The sequence below is a fragment of the Erinaceus europaeus genome, chromosome 20, assembly GCF_950295315.1.
Source record: "Erinaceus europaeus chromosome 20, mEriEur2.1, whole genome shotgun sequence".
Taxonomy (NCBI): domain Eukaryota; kingdom Metazoa; phylum Chordata; class Mammalia; order Eulipotyphla; family Erinaceidae; genus Erinaceus; species Erinaceus europaeus.
Window position 1 is genome coordinate 4,685,293 of NC_080181.1, and position 17,398 is coordinate 4,702,690.

The 17,398-nt window shown below is 50.4% G+C and overlaps 1 protein-coding gene across 1 annotated transcript in view; it reads left to right on the top strand.

The window, feature by feature from the left end:
* The first annotated feature begins 13,762 nt into the window (after window positions 1-13,762).
* Window positions 13,763-17,398, top strand: part of ARHGAP42 (Rho GTPase activating protein 42) — a 139,337-nt gene continuing 135,701 nt past the window's right edge. Inside the window, exon 1 of the mRNA XM_007520717.3 lies at window positions 13,763-14,284. Coding sequence (XP_007520779.1) covers window positions 14,131-14,284 — 154 coding nt within the window. The 5' untranslated portion in view covers window positions 13,763-14,130. The remainder of the gene's footprint in view (window positions 14,285-17,398) is intronic.

Below are 17,398 nucleotides of genomic sequence, written 5' to 3' on the forward strand. Positions count from 1 at the left end.
ATCTCCAGAATGGGATTCCCAGGACAAGAGACCATTTAGAAGTGAACACAGTGTACAGGTAGAGCAAAGACATCAAGGAAAACAAAGTCTGGGAGACGAGGTCAGTGTCTTTGGGAATACCGGGCCGGCCAGACATTAAATCACAGCGGGGTCAAGTCAGCCTCTTCCTCTGACATGTGGGCTGGACAGTTTTCTGACACATTGCAAAGTAAACAGGGCAAGTCTGTGTCTAGTGTGTGCGTTTTCCTCATCCCTGACTGAAACAGACTATGCAGCCTAGGGGAGCCACCGTCCTAGTGCACCAGTGGGAAGTGGCCTTCTAGTCGGCTCCAGGTGTTGGCTCTGTGAGCCCACAGGAAGGAGGGGGCGTGTAGAGCCTTCAGAACAAGGCTTCCCAACGTGTGCCCTCTGGTATGTGGGCTCTTTTCAGCGGCAGGTAGTTGAGGCCTGGCAGGCAGTGGCGCACCTGGTTGAGCACACACATTACAGTGTGCAAGGACCCAGGTTCAAGCCCCTGGCCCCACCTGCAGGGGGAAAGCTTCACGAGTAGTGAAGCAGGGCTGCAGTTGTCTGTCTCTCTCTCTCTCTATCTCTCCCCTCTAAAGTTATCTGTCTTTATCCAATAATAAATAAAAATATCTTTTAAAAAAGGTAGCTGAAACCTGACAGCCCACCTCAGCCCATTCCCATCACTCAGGAAACTATATGTGCCTCAACTTACCTTTCCGTCTTAGTATTCCGCTGGTCTCTGTGGGCTTCCTCTATGGACACAGCTCAATCTGTTTTCCTCCTGTTAATTTGCTTTATGTTGATGTAATTATTAGACCAGCTAAAAGAACCTTGAAGAGTATAAAGTTTTTTTTTTTTCTTCCCTCACATGTACGAATTGATTAGTACTCTCTTCCCAATGGTGGGGGTGGGGGGGAACCAGCCACGGGAAAAAGAGATGTTTCTGTTTGGCCATGCAGAGATAGGAGGAGGATTTGAAACCACGAGTTTTGATGGCTAGCCAGGTGTCTTTTTTTTTTTAATCTTTTATTGGATAGAGGATGGAGAGAGATAGAGGGAGACAAAGAAACACCTGCAGCCCTACTTCACCACTCATGAAGCTTTCTTTACCCCTGCAAGTGGGGACCAGGGGTTTGAACTGTAATGTGTGTGCTTAGCCAGGTGCACCACCACCTGGCCTCTAACAGGTGTCCTTTGCACTGAACCGCTGCCCTCCAGTTCCACATTCCTGCATTCACTGTTCTGTCTCTATTGAGATCAGGTTCATAAAGATAATGCTGTGGGGGGGGGGCTGTATAGGATGTGAAGCTAGCGCAGAGGAGAGAGTGGGTCATTCCTGCTGACGTAGCTACATAACTTTCTAAAGGAAGCACTATCTGCATAGGGTTTCAAAAAATTAAGATGCTTCCTTAGATAGCGTTTCACAGTTTTCCAGAGAAACAGAGAGATGTTAATTAAAGGAACCACTTCATGAAATCAGAGAGCTGAGAAGTCCTTCCCCCCCCCACCTGCCATCCACAAGCTAGAAATCCAGGAGAGCTGGAGGTGAGGCTGTGTCAGTGTCCCACAGCCTGAGGAGGAAAGGGAGGGGGTAGACGGGCAGTGATGTGACTCCCAAGGTCTGAGAGCCAGGAACTCTAATGTCCAAGGACAGAAGATTAATGTCCCAGCTCAGACGGAGAATAAACTCACCCTTGCCCAAACCTTCTGTTTTGCTGGAGCACTGGAGGGGGTTGAATGATGTCCACCCACCCGGTCGAATGCCGGCCTCTTCCGTATGTCACAGGCACACCCAGAAGTAGTGGGTTGCCAGCCATGGGGGAATCCATCCCTCAGCTCAGTCAGACTGGCATAGAATTAACCATTGTAGACAGAGGGCATTCCATGAAGAGGCACAGAAACATCAGCTTAGAATAGAGTTTTAAGACTGAGACTGAGGAGCGAGGCCGGGTGGTAGCACTCCTGGCTTCTTCTTCTAGCGTTTGCCAGCACTCCTGGCTGAGCGCACATGTTACGATGATACGCAAGGACCCAGGTTCAATCCCTCCACCCCCGTCCATACCTGTTAGAGGAAAGTTCTGTGAGTGGTGAAGCAGGGCTGCAGATGTCTCTCTGTCTCTCCCTCTTCCCTCTCAATTTCTAGCTGATTCTATTCAATAAATAAACATTTTTAAGTATATTTTTTAAAAAGTAAAAAAAAAAAAAAAGACTGAAGAGGAGAGAGGTTCCCATCCCTTCTTAGATCACAGACTAGATCAAACCAAATGTAATAGAATGGACTCTATTCTAAAGAGAGAAACGCTCAACTGAAGCCAAAAACGAATGAATCAGCTGCATAAAGCCACCATACTAAGAGTTTCTATGGCTTCGAAGGCCAAAAGGGTCTTCTGCACAGTGCCCACCCAACTTTTCCCCTCAGAACCATCCTCCCCAGCTGTATTTGTGGGACACTTGTCCAGCAGGTCACCTTGTTCACCCCCCTGGATGCATCGTGTCTGGGGTTTCAGCACCTGATCCCCACACTGCTGGTTTCCTGCAGATGGTTTTGCCAGTAGGCTCCTTTCTCCTTCTAGGTTTGCAAGTCAGTTTTATTCTCAAATAAAGTCACGTTTCTTCCAGGCTTTGGTCTGCTCTTCAAGGCAGACTGAGCTCCATTCCCCTTCCAGTCTCAGTGAAGGTGCTCACCCCCAATGGAAAGGCAACGCCAGAACTCCAGGGAGTTGGGGCCAAGGGATCTGGGGCTGTGGGGCTTAGAGCTGAAAGCTTAAGTGGGCTCCCAAAGTGGGGACCCGTCCCTTGGTGGGAGGTCTGAGTAAAGAGCTTTCAGTCTTCCCACTTTATTTATAGTTTTGATGATGCATCAACCAAAATGTAATCACAATGTTCTTTTTACTTGAAAAAAAAAAAACTCTCTTAAACATTAACCTCAATAAGTAGACTTTTGACATTTAGTTATTTATTTATTGCCACCAGGGTTATTGCTGGGGTTTAGTGCCTGCACTACAAATCCACTACAAATCCAGCAGCCATTTTTTCCATTTACTTTTCCTTTCTATTTTTATTTCACTGGACAGAGAGGAGGGAAGATAGAGATGGAGAGAAAGAGAGACACTTGCAGACCTGCTCCACCACTCATTGAAGTGTTCCTCTTGCTGGTGGGGAATGGGGGCTTGAACCCGGATCCTTGCCCATGTGACATGTGCACTTAACTGAGTGCACCACTGCCCAGTCCCCAGTAACTCGACCTTTGGAAATTTTTGAAAAAAAAAAATGCAGACTTTTCAGCAGACATTTTGGGGCCTTTAGTAAGACTTTTTGAATGGCAGTGCAGACAGCAAGCACATGTAGGAGATCATCACCGTTCCTCTGGGTGCTGGCTTTTTTTCCCCCATGAATGTCAACACATGGTAGACTGAGGCACACTTAGAAAGGAGCAAGCTAAGTTTTGTCTCCCTTTATGCATTCCAGAAGTGCTTGTTGAGCAAGTGCCATGTGCCAAGGACAGAACAGACACAAAGAAGGCAAGCCTTGGTCACGTGGATCAAAGGACCTTCAGTAAGGTTAGCACACGCTGGCAGTCAAGTGTGCTGCAGTGAGCTACAGGTGTGCTGAGCACCAGGAAGGTGCCATCGTATTGTGAAACTGAGCGCACATTTCCAAAGAGGCACTGGGCAGAGAGCTGTTTGAGTCTGGCCAGATGGCTCCCCTGGCAGGGCACCTGCCCCTGCATGTGCATGGCTAGGTCCCTGCCCCAGCACTACAGGAGGGTGCTGTGCACTGAGGATGCTCAGTGCTCTGAGACCGCTTCCTCCTGACAGACAGATCAAAATTTTGGGCAGAGGCAGTGAAATTGTTTCTTTAAAAAAAAATTTTTTTTTTTTTAGATTTTATTTATTTATTGGAGAGATACAACCAGAAATCGAGGGGAAAGAGAGAGAGACAGAGACACACCTGCAGACCTGTTTCATCACTTGCAAAGCTTTCCCCCTGCAGGTGGGGATGGAGGATCAAACCTAGGTCCTCACACACTGTAACATGTGCGTTCAACCAGGTGTGCCACCACCTGGAGGCAGTGAAATTGCACATGCACAAGGTCCCAGAGATTGCCCCCCTGCACCCTCAAATAAAAAGACACAGAAGCTGTTTGCTGAGTGGAGCCATGGTGGAGACGGGTTGGCAAGGGCATGGGGAAGGCAGCTCCAGCAGAGGTGGCCACAGGCAGGATGAGGCCTGGGCAGCCGGGGTTGCTCACGGTTCCCCTTATTTGACCTCACAGAGAGCAGTGTCTCTTGCGCCCTAAATCTGCTCATTGTTTCCTTAAGTGTGTAGAAACATAGCACCAAGTGTAAGTCCTAATGTTCATAGCTGTTCCAGAGTTATAAAGCAGAAGCAGATGGGTGAGTCAGTCACAAAGAACAATGCAGACGGCAGTGTCAGTGCAATGCCAGGGATGCCTTTGGCTGCAGTGAGTGGCCTTGAGTGCTCTGAGCCACTCACTGCAGGAGGTTGACGTGCCAGTTTGGCTTTGTTCTGAGCGTTGCTTCAGTCCCTTCATCGCCCTTTATTTTATTTACTTACTTATTTGTGAAACTTCTTTACAAGTGGGAATGACATTATCATTATTATTTTAGAAATTAGCCTGGAGGGTTTTGCTGGCACTTGGCAACTGGCAGATTCTTTTCTTCCTCCCTCCTCCTCCCCTCAGAGCACAAGAGACAGAGAAGGAAGGAGAGACAGAGAGGAGAGTCACCGCTGCTTCCAGAACCCCTGAGGTGGCCGGGGACTTAAAAGCTGGTCCTTGCATGTGGCTACGTGTGCACTCTACCAGATGAGCTATCCCCCCCATTTCTATATGTTTGAAAATTTTGGAGGAAGAAAGCAAATTTGGGAGTTAGAAGAATTTATCCACGGTTTTCACTATAAGTGCTGTTCTGGTTGACAGCATATAGTAAGAGTTCCTTGAGTGTCACAGGTCTTGGGAACACTGAGCAGGATCTCACAGCAGAGGGCTCGGACTACTGGAATCCAGCACCCTGGACTTTAATCACTAATTCACCTCAGTCTTACAGTCAATTATTGATATACTGGCAGCTGGGGGGAAAAGAATTCACTTGTAAATGTGAAAGTAAGAATTCTGGGGGGCTGGACATAGCTCACCTGGCAGAACGCACACCTTACCAGACATGAGGTTCAAGCCCCAGTACACCACATGGGAGCACCAATTAAAAAAAAAAGTCCTTTATGGGGAAAAATGATTGCCATTGATAGACTCAGGTTTTTTTTTTTTATTAGTGATTTAATAATAATCAATAAAGAGTGTGGGATAAGAGGGGTACAATTCCATACAGTTCCCACCAACTGAGTTCCCTGTCCCATCCCCTCCACTGGAAGATTTCCTATTTTTTATCCTTCTCAGAGTATGGACATATTTATGGGGTACAGAAGGTGGGAGTTCTGGCTTCTGTAATTGCTTCTCCACTGGACATGGGTGTTGGCAGGTGGATCCACACCCCAGCCTGTTTCTTTCTCTCCCTAGTGGGGTAGGGCTCTGTGGAGGTGGGGTTACAGGACACGTTGGTGAGGTCGTCTACCCAGGGAGGTCAGGTTGGCATCATGGTAGCATCTGAAACTTGGTGGCAGAATAATGGAGCTGAAGGGTTGACATCCCAGGCCTGGCATCTTTGGACACTGTCCAAAGCGAAACATGTCGAGGTGGTACTGGTTGCACTGATGTGAGATGAGCAGATGCAGTGTGGAAGGATATAAATCAAAAGAAGCATGAAGGAAAACCAGTAAAGCCCCAGAGGTTCCAGGATTGGGAGAAATACGGGTTTTACAGAGAATGAGGACAGTTCCTTGCTGTCTTAGACTTTAAGAAGGCAACCAATAATAATAATAGTAATCATTATTATCAAATTATTATTATTATCAAGGACCTTACCGTGATTTATGTCATTTAATGTTTTACAGATAACACTCGGTTTTGTGAATATCTCCCAGTTCCATTGCCAGACATAACCAGACATGGGGTCAGCGTGCATTTGAAAGGTCATTGTCCTTGTACTTCATTCCCAGGGAGACCATGTGGCTGTGAGTGCTGTTTGCAGACCCTCTTAACGACAGTATCCTTTTCACCATGCGACATCCATCATCAGACCATAGAGACCTGGGTCTGTGCTCGCAGCTGTGCTGTGTTATGGCTTCATGAGTGTGCTTTGTGTTGTGCTTGTTGAGTCTCGCTGTGTCCTTGCTGGGTGGAGAGTGGTTGTCTGCAGTTTCCCTGGGCCCTGGGCTCTGGGCTCACTGCTCTGCTCCTCATGCATCGGCCTCCCTAGGGCTTGTTCTGGGGAGAAGGTGCCTCTCCACTGCCTCTCATGACCTGGCCACTCAGATCATGGGCCTGTGTGCTCTGCATGCTAACCAGCCACAGACAAGAGACCCGAATGCCATGGGCTGAGGGCACAGGACTTGCAGCTGGAGCCCCAAAGGCCTCAGGTTCCCTGCTCTGCACTGCTCTGTGTCACAGCAGAGCAGCACTCTGTCATATACCCACGTCTTCCCCCCCAAGACAAGTAACTATATATATATATATATATTTTTTTTGCCTCCAGGGTTATTACTGGCGCTCAGTCACTGCACCATGAATCCACTGCTCCTAGAGGCTATTTTTTTCCCCTTTTGTTGCCCTAGTTGTTTTATCGTTGTTGTGGTTATTATTATTGTTGTCATTGATGTCAACATTGTTGGATAGGACAAAGAGAAATGGAGAGAGAAGGGGAAGACAGAGAGAGGGAGAGAAAGACAGACACCTGCAGACCTGCTTCACTACTTGTAAAGTGACCCCCCTGCAGGTGGGGAGCTGGGGACTTGAACTGGGATCCTTACACTGGTCCCTGTGCTTCATGCCATGTGCACTTAACCCGCTGCGCTACCACCCAATCCCCAAAGAACTATTTTTTTTATATTTATTTTATTTATTTTTTCCCTTTTGTTGCCCTTGTTGTTTTATTGTTGTAGTTATTATTGTTGTTGTTGTTGTATAGGACAGAGAGAAATGGAGAGAGGAGGGGAAGACAGAGAAGAGGAGAGAAAGATAGACACCTGCAGACCTGCTTCACCGCCTGTGAAGCGACTCCCCTGCAGGTGGGGGGAGCCGGGGTTCGAACCGGGATCCTTATGCCGGTCTTTGTGCTTTGCGCCACCTGCGCTTAGCCCGCTGCGCTACAGCCCGACTCCCAAGAACTATTTTTAAAAGGAAAGAGCATCACCCTGAATGGGGAGCCTCCCTCTGTCCCCCCTCAGACACATTCAGGTGCTTGCAGTACAGAAACTGTTCAAGGAGAGCAGCAGGCCAGCGTGCATTCAGAGCACATGTTGGGCGTCTCCTGTGTGGCAGCACAGAGAAATACGAGACATGGTGTAGAACCCACAGTCTAGATAGCGAGTGACAGTTCACTGGGCAGAGTGCACGCCATGCACAGAGGCCCTGCATTCTAGCCTGCACCACATGGGAGCTCCAGGGATGATGGAGCAGTGCTGTGCGGGGGGCGGGGGTCTCTTGCTCTCCCCTTTCTTTCTTTCTTAAAATGAAAAAAAAATAATTGCCATGGATGTCACTGGTATCGTACACACACAAGAACCTTGGTTCATTCCCTGGTGCAACCAAAAGAAAAAGAAAATATAAAAGTCTGAAACATAAAACACACTAGAAGGTCATATGGTGAGCGTCTTGTCAGTCTGTCAGCTGCTCACTCTGGCGTGGGCTCACAGGCAGACAGCACAGCCCGTGCCAGAGGGCGTGTATATCTGTCCTGGGTTCTCCAGGCTTCCGTGCCTCCTGCCTTGGGAGCTGGGGTGAGGGGGCAGGGCTCCTTGCATTGGGTACTGGTTGCTCAGGAAGAGCTTGCTTCTTCCTGGGGCTCCGCCATTGCCGTGGAGTCCAGCAGAGGTCACCCCTAAATGGGCTTCAGTGAGAAGCAAAGAGGTGCAGAGCTCTCTCTCCAGACCCAGCTGCTGGCTTGCAGGCACCCACGAGGGGGAGGCACAACCTCTGCCCCCCTGAGGCCGGCCATAAGAGCTCAGCACCCCCCCCCCCCATACCCACTGCAGGAGCTGAAGAGGCTCTAGCCACCACACTGTCATCTCAGTTTGTACTTAGGGACACCCCACACCACACAGCTAGAGTGGCCCCTGTGGCCATTGGACTAATTAATGTCTCTGCTGTAACTCATTGGGCGGGAACTTAGCTTAGCAAGCAGGCACGGTCTCCTTACCCTTGTATTCTCGGCTCTGCAAGCATGCACTCCTGGCCTGCCACTACTTGCTGAAGACATCTGTGTTTTTTTTTTGTTTTGTTTTTTTTTTTTAGCTAGTAGATCTGGATGGAAATCCCAACTCCAGTACCTTCTAGCTAAGATAGACAAGCAAAGGATTTTGAGTCATAGTTTCCCCACCTGTCAAAATAAAAAAACAGCTGGTGGGTGGAGGGTAGATAGCATAACAGTTATGCAAACAGACTCTCATGCCTGAGGCTCCAAAGTCCCAGGTTCAATCCTCCCCGAACCACCATAAGCCAGAGCTGAACAGTGCTCTGGTAAAAAAAAAAAAAAAAAAAAAAAAAAAAAAGAAAAGAAAAAAATGAACTGTGTTGGAAAAACAGGGCTGGTAGCCCTTAAAGGAGTCCAGTTTGATACCGACGGTGGAGAAGCTGAGCCTAGAGGCCTTCCTGATCTGTCTGCTGGGGTACTGTGGTGCTGGGGTACTGTGGCCCTGGGCCCCTTGATGTTGCCATCTTAACCTCTGAACTGTAGGTGAGCACCCACCATGATTTGCCACAGGGGGCAATATTAAGTGGAGATCGAAATCAGTCCACAGAGGCTGGGGGTGGTGCATCCAGTAGAGTGCACACTATCAGGACTTGGGGCGCCCCGGAAGTCCCCCTGCAGGGGAAGCTTCACAGGCAACAGAGCAATGTTGCAGTTGCCTCTTCTCTCTCCCTCTCTGTTTTTATTTCTTTCAGTAAAAAATAAAAGTAAAACCTGAAAACTTAAAGGAGTTAAGCAAAAAGCCCTTGCTAAATTAAAACAAATCATCCCTCCCCCCAATTCACTGATAAGGGTTTCAGTCTTTAGAAAAAATGTCCCCAGTGTTTTTTGTCACTTGGGCTCGGTACCTACGTGACTCCACCATTCCAGCAGCTATTTTATTTTATAGCGGCTGAGAGATAGAGGAACGACACCAGCAGTACTGCTCTACCACTCGGGAAACTTGCCTTCTGCAGGTGGGGACCAGGGGCTTGAACCCAGGTCCTTGTGCAGAGGAATGTGTCCACTCTGCCAGATGTGTCGCGCTGCCTGGCCCCAAGGGTTTTATTCTTACAATTCCATTTATTTCCTCTATTCTTCACAAATATGCCATAATAAACACAGTAGAACTCTAAAAGAGACTTCAGAATTCACCTAGTCACAGGAAACGAATTCCATCCTACGGTTACTCTGACCAGATATGTAAACTCCGTCATGCAGGCAGCCACAGCATCCACCCTTCTGTGTTGCATCTGCTTGCTGTCCTCCTCTCCCTTCTTGTGTCTGTCTCTCCAGACTTCCTTCTCATCTTGCACTCTCTGGCCTGGTGGTATTTCAGCCCTTGCTCCCAAGTCCAAGCTTCGGATGACCAGCCCTAGGCATCAGTCTGTCCATACCCGGTCATCTCTGTCTTCCTCTTCTCACCCTGGGCGGGTGGGGCTTCTCTCCAGCCGGGCTGCCTTTAGTTGTCCTCGTTTCATGAGAGGAGCAAGGAGCAGGGCTGTGCATTGGATAGGGGCCGTGCTGTGCTGTGTATATGACTGTGATGTTTTAGCTGCCAAAGACAGTGCAGGCACCTGCCAAAGGCCTCATCACTCACTCACCCATCAGAGGGGGCAGTTCCTACACTAAGCAGTGATGCTGGCAACATGGGGGGTGGTCCAAAACTTGTTCTCACTCAGAGATCGGAGCACTGCTCAGCACTGGCTTAGGTGGTCAGGGCTTCAGACTTGAGGCCTGGGGTGGCTTGCAGGTCCTGTGCTGACGGCTGAGCACCTTCACAGTTAAATCTGATTCTGTCTTCTTGGATTTTTTTTGTTTGTTGTATTTGCTTGTCTGTTTTAAAATAAGGACAGCGAGGCAGAGAAAGAGAGTAAAAGCACAGCACCAAATCTTCCTCTAGTGCTGTTGCGGCCAGGTTTGAAGCTGGGTCATGTGCATGGCAAAGGCAGTGTACTGTGCAGGTGAGCTAGTTCACCAGCCCCTTCTTTGCATTTCTTATTAGAAATTCAACTCCATCTCCCTGAAATCAGCCAGACACAAAAGACAGATATTGTAAGACTGCATTTCTATCTCTCTCTTTTAAAAAAAAATTTATTTATTTGAGACAGAGAGAAATTGAGAGGGGAGGGGAGATAGAGAGGGAGAGAGAAAGAGACACCTGTACACCTGCTTTACCACTTGTGAAGCTTTGGGGGACCAGGGGCTTGAACTTGAGTCCTTGTGCACTGTGATGTATGTGATTCATCAGGTGTGCAACCGCCTGGCCCTAGGACCATACTTCTCTGAGGTACTGAGAAAGCAGTAGTCAGAGCCATAGGATGATGGAAAGGAGAGTTGGGGCCAGGGGTGTTGTTGACTAGGGGTGGGGTCTTCATGAGAGCAGATGGGGACATGCTGGGGGGGGGCTGACGGACCTGGCTGCATGGCAGCATGAGTGCACTGAGTGCCAGTGGACCCTGCTCTGCATGCTCTCTCACCGCAATGAACGTACTTTACAGGACGACCGATGCTTTGCACATTTGGGGCCAGCACTGCTTGTGTAGCTATGATGCAAGACTGGTCTAGACCAAAACTCAAGGAACACATGCTTCTTCTTCTTCTAGCGTTTGCTCTTCTTCCATAGCCAGTCAACAGCGTCAGGTTGAAAGCTGTCAGGAGCTGCTTGTTGCTGGCTTTGAATGTGACTGGGATCCATGTGGATTCAGTCGGCTAGGAAGGATCGTCAGTTTCCCCAATGAATGGGTACTCATGGGATGCACCACAAGAAAGTCGATCCAATGCAACACATGCTGAGAAATGTGGCCTGGGGGCAGAGGCAGTGAAGACGCGGTGCTCTTGCTGCAGAAGGGCCCAGGTGTGTCTGATCTTTCCAGGTGCCCAGGCCTCTGGCCAGTCCCCTGTGGCCAGGCCTGGACTTAGACTCTGAGGAGCTGCGTCCGGTGGCCCAGGCCTATCAGACTGACAGAAAATAGCTGACTCAGGTACAAGCTTCCAGCTATAAAGCAAATAGGCTTGTGAGTGTCCCTATTATTAGTGATGCTGTATCACATGTTTTAAAGGTGTTAAGATGCAATTTTCATTAAAAAAAAAAGTGTGGACTGGAGAGAGAGCTCACCAGGTAGGGCACAGACCTTGCCACACACGGCCCAGGCTTGAGGAAAGTTCCGGTGCTACAGTCTCTCTCTCCCTCTATCCAAAGGAGGGGGAAAAAAGATAACAGTGTGGAAAGCATGCATGACTGAGACCCCAGCTCTACTACAAAAACTGGAGAAGGGCAAGTGTTCGAGGCCCTGTGCACTAGGCTCACTGTGGGGTCAGCTTCTGGCAGTGCACGCATGTACCAAGCCATCATGCTCTGCACCTGGAACAGGTATGCCAGTCACACCTAGGAAATGATTTGTTTAGAAAACAAAATAGTAATCAACAACAGCGCTCTGGGTAGATACTAGCCACCAGTCTTAGGTGTTGACAAGTCATGATCTAGGTCAGGAGGGGGATTGAGGAATCACACCGCACCGTAGATCAGTTCGATAGTTTGCTCTTTAAAGGAAGCCAAGGCCCACACATCCTGTTCAGACTTGAGAAAACCAAGCAAGAGGCTTCTGTGTGCCAGCAGCTGTGCCGACACGGACCAGCAGTGACAGTCGGTCACCGGCAGTGGCGCATCTTGTAGAGACTGCCATCTACTTCACTGGAGGCTCCTGTAAGCACACGCTCTCAGGTGGAGACCTTCTCTTAGGAAGAACCTGCTTCAGTCATGATGATGGAAAAACAACACATGCAAAGGACAGTTCAGAACTCCAAGCAAAAGCACTCAGTGTCTCCCGGAGCGGCTGAGGTAATGGGGCACAAGGCGAGCCTGCCGAGCAGGTACAATTAGTGTGAGTCACAGGCGCGAGGAACCTGAACGCACCAACAGGAGGAAAGCCATAACAACACACAGCTGTGGAGACTGCAGGCGGAGTCCTGACTCATGAAGTGCAGTGGGGGCTGAGCAGGGACCTAGGGTCTAGGGCCAGGGGTGCTCTGTGGCTCTGGGCACTACCGGCTGGAGAGCTGCTATGGGGCAGGCGATTTCTTTGTCCTGTGTATGTTTCTATCAGATTACTTCTCTGTCCAGATCCTAACAGTGTAGGCAGTAAGCATGCCACATGCAAGTACATGAATGAATCCTAGTGGTGACCTAGTCTTAGAATCTGCAGTAAATATGGAACAGATATGAGACTATAAAAAAAAAATGAAACCAGCACCCAGAATGTTAAATGCTACTTATCAAAAACTGTTGGTGCATTTTTAAAGAATTAATCACAGACCTTTTATATAATGAAAAACAGGAATAAATTGTTATGGTTTATCCTGTGTCCTATCTTAGCAGTTGGCATCGAACTTGGTAGTTTGGAATGACAACATGGCATAAGTTGAAAGGATCCTGGTTGTTTGCTGGGACCGGTGGCATTTCAGACTTTAGAATCACCTCAGGTGAAGCCGCCAGCCTCCTGGCTACTGAGCCGCTCCAGTAATGACAAAGGCTTCTTCCCCTCCCTTCCCCTCCCCCCCTTCAGAAGCTGACTGGATTCCCCTGGAAGTTAACAAGTCTGTCAATAATCTGAGTACTAATGATGCAGGATAGGAGACATTTAAATCTGATGTCCATGATCCAGAAGAATTGAAGTCAAATCGCCAAATGTACAGTTTATATCACCTTATGTTTAAGGATCACATGATGTTTATGTAGACTTCAAAAAAATTGAAACCAGAAATCCTGACAGTCTCTGAAACGTAATTAGGAAAAATGCAAAGCACTTTTAATGGAATTTTTCCCATGATCTGCTGAAGAGCTTTTAAACAGATGGTTCAAAAATGGTTTTCAAATGAAAACAGAGAAATTAAACGTAGAAATCAAAAGCAGATCCTTAAAAAGAAATAGCTGAGTTCTCAGAAACCCTATAGAGAGGATGGGCAGGAGGAGACTGAAAGCAACAAGTTTTTTCTGCTGTCAGGCTTTGACCGGGCCGGGAAAATATGAGGGGTGAGGGGTCAGGCCCGGCCAGGTGCCCACAGAAGCCGCCCTGCGCTCCGGGGTTGGGGGGCGGTGGTCGGTGCCACCTTCCCGCCAAGCCAGCAATACCAGCAGGGGCCTGGAAGGCTCCTGACTTGGTTGTGAACCTCCCACTTTCGGGGCCTGTGGCCGGGCGAGTGGGAGAGACCATCCCCTCCAAGCCGGGGCTTCTTGAGCAGGCTGCCCCGCGCTGGCCGCACTCTAGCGTGTCCGGAACTCCGTGGGAGGGAGCGCTGGGAGGGTGCTGGGGGCATGGGGGCGCCGGGGGCGAGAGGGGGCTGGGGGCGCTGGGGGTGCCGGGAGCTGCGAAACCCCGAGCCTGGGACCCGGAGCCCTCGCCGCGTCCCGGGGCCGCGCTAGGCGCCCGGAGCCCAGGAGGGGCCTGGGAGGAGCCGGGCGCGCGGGCGGGGCCGGCGGCGGGGCGGGCAGGCCGGGGAGGGTCGGCGCGCCCGGGCCCCATTCGCCGGCCGCGGGCCTGCGTGCGCCGAGGGGAGGGTCCCGCCGGTCCGCCGGGCGGCGACTGGGCTCGGGGCTCCGCGCAGCCACTGTCCGGGGAGCCGAGGAGCCGCCGGAAGCGTCTGCGCCGCCGGCGCCCCCGCAGCCAGCATGCGCCCGGAGGACCGCGGCCTGAGCGCCCCCGCGCCCCCGCTGCCCGCCCGCCGCGCCTCGGCGGAGGAGGCCTGAGCGCCCAGCCAGCCGTCGCCAGCCCCGACCCCCGGTCCCCGGGCGCCCCCGGACCCCCGCCCCGCCGCGGCCATGGGGCTGCCCACCCTGGAGTTCAGCGACTCGTACTTGGACAGCCCGGACTTCAGGGAGCGCCTGCAGTGCCACGAGATCGAGCTGGAGCGCACCAACAAGTTCATCAAGGAGCTCATCAAGGACGGCTCGCTGCTCATCGGCGCGCTGCGCAGTGAGTGCCTGCCTGCCTGCGGGGCGGGGGCGGCCGCCTTTGTTTGAATGGGCCGGGCTGACGGGCTCCCCTGCCGGCTGCCGGCCGCCGGCGCACTGCGCGCCCCGCGTCCTCCCGACCCGCCCGCCCGCACCCTCCGCACCCCCCCGCACCCCCCGCCCTAGGCGCTGGCAGCGCGTGGCAACTACTGATCTAGGGACTTTATTCCGCTTAGTCTGAACACTTTTAAACAAGTCTTTAAGGAGGGGCCCGAGAGTCTGAACGACGCGTCTAGCTTAGGGATAATTCAAAGTCTCCTACTCTAAAATAGTATTTATTTATGTTTATGAGTGCTTCGAGCGCTGTCTTTCCGGCGGAGGCGGCGCCTGGGTTCAATCCCAGGAGTTGAGCCTTGCAAGTCCTGTACTCTGCTCGCTGAACGCCCTCCCCAGGGGCGCTCAGGACATTTCCTGTGTACATCCACAGCTCTTCAAGAGGCCCCGTTAGCTTTTGAGTGTGCAAGGGCTCGGGGGTTACCCTTCAGTGAATGATTGAAGCACCCGTGGCCCCAGTGGATTGTATCTCTGGACAATGCTTTTGTACGCCTTGACTTTCAGCGTTTACTGTAAATTTGGTTTTGTTCAAGCTTGCGATGTAACAGGCCCCTCAGAACTTGTGATAGGGTCTGGCGAGATAGTTCAGTGTGAGAGCGCAGGACTTGCATGCCCGAGGCCCAGCAGATCCCAGGGTCCCTCCCTGACACTGGGGTATGTCAGAGCTGAGAAGCGCTCTGCTGTTTCTGTCTTCTCGTGAAAGTAAATAAATACATCTTTTTTTAAAAAAAAGTTTCTGATGATGCTCCCCAAGCCCTTCCTGATGGGCTTGGGTTTCCTCTCCAGTCCTCTGGGTCTGCACTTTTGTTTGCCTAGACCCGAGGGAGCCTAAGCAAAACAAACTCTAGAGTTTCCCATCCAGAGAATTTGAAGGGCTAGTGTGATAAGACTGACCTGGTTACTGTTCCTGAACTAAACTGGCCTCTTAATAGAGGAATAGAGGCTTCGGTATTTCCATGCATGGAGAAGCCTTTGGGGGCGTGTGGGGGAAGCAGTTGTGCCTGTTAACGAGTGTCTGGAGCCCATGTGGGCTGGAAAGTAAGGCAGTCCTAGTGCTAGGTGAGCGAGCATCCTGAAGCAGGTCCTAGTGGTCTTGAACTTAGCATGCTCTGAAATCCTTTTCTGTCGTTCCCACCCCAAGTCCGAAGCATTGGTTTATCCCTTATGTTAGTTAACCATGGTGCAGAAAGTGTCGGCTACTCATGTCCACTTCACTCTTGACTTGGAGGCTACCACCAACAGCAGCAGTTGCTGACTTGTGACACACGGCTTCTCTGTGCTTTTTCCTGTCTTTATAGAGAGTTAGTTGAGTGACTTCCTTCTGGTTTGTGAGTTTTGGTTGAGGGCTTTGGGGACTGACCTCTGTACATCTTAGAGAGCTTGCTTGCTGCCTCTTTACAAAGTGTGGGCATCTCAGAGCTGAAGGCCTAGCCTTCAGCTGTTGCTGGAGTTGCCAGATGTTCTAGAAAATTGCCTCCCCCACCCCCCCCCCACCAGACTGGTCATCAGCTTTATAGTGCTGCAACAGTGGAGAGACTCTGAAGCAGTGACAAGTGCTTTGACGTGCATAGTAGTTCACTAGTTATGATATTTATTATTCTTTTATAGAATCTTGCAAAAACCAGGTGATTCCCAGCATTTTTTTTTCTTCCATTTATACATGAAGTCTTGAGAATAAGCTTCTTGAAGTACAGAGCCTGCCCCTTCATTGTGTTCGGACATTAAACGTAAGGCCTGCAAGGCCTGCACTCCTTCCAGGATTCTTAGGTTTGCCACTGGACTGATGACTTGGACTCTGATGATGACTTCTCTGACTGTGGAAAGGAAACATTGCAGTCATTGTTGAAAAACTACTCAGCATTAGCAGTCCAATGGGTGAGATTTGCTGCAGGCCTCCTCCCTCCCCCCCTCCCCCACCCCTCCCTTGGGGCTTGCCCAGAGCTAGGCTGCAACCACTCAGCCTGCTCTCTGGAGCTGCTAGGGGAGTGTCTGCCTGACAGTTACTTCCTAGACCCACCAGGAAGCTGTCCTCTGAATCCTGCTTCTTCTGACTCTTTATGCCCAGGGGCAATTTTCCTTAAAGCTTTATTTATCAGAGAATGGGGCAGAAGAGCAGAGCGGCAGTCTGGCGCCTACAATACTAGGGATTGAACTCAGGACCTCACGCTTGAGTGTTCAACCCCAGAACCTGTAACCATCTTGCTGTCTCCCCACACCCCATAGGTAATTACTGCCAAACCCCTCTTTGTACCTACTACTTCAGTGTAGGTGTAGCCATCATCCTTTTCAGTTTTATCTTTACCACTCTGTTTTTTCTTTCCCTCCAGGGGTATTGCGGGGCTCGGTGCCTGCACCATGAATCCACCGCTCCTGGAGGCCATTTTTCCCCCTTTTGTTGCCCTTGTTGTTGTAGCCGCATTGTGGTTATTATTATTGCCATTGTTGATGTTGTTCATTGTTGGATAGGACAGAGAGAAATGGAGAGAGGAGGGGAAGGCAGAGAGGGGGAGAGAAAGACAGACACCTGCAGACCTGCTTCACCGCCTGTGAAGCGACTCCCCTGCAGGTGGGGAGCGGGGGGGGGGGGGGGGGGGGCTCGAACCGGGATCCTTAGGCCGGTCCTTGCACTTTGCGCCACATGTGCTTAATCCGCTGCGCCACCGCCCGACCCCCCACTGTAATGTTATTAATGCACGATTTCTTATCAAAACTTCCCTGGACTGACACTCATCGGTCCATTTTCCTGGCATCTTTATTAGTGACATTTCTGGCGGGGGGGGGGGGGGGGCTCTTGGCCTGTATTCAAACTTAGTCACACACTCTTTCATCAGCTTACAAGCTTAAAGGTACAGTGCCTGAAAGGGCCTTTCTGAATGAAGACGTTATCAAGTCATTCCAGCCGGCATAATTTGTGTAGGCCATACAACACATTTAAAAATGAGTCACTGCGTTTTCTATTTATTTGGTTAACTGGGTGGATTGACTTGGGACCTGAGTTTATATTCTGGTGTTGCCAAACTCC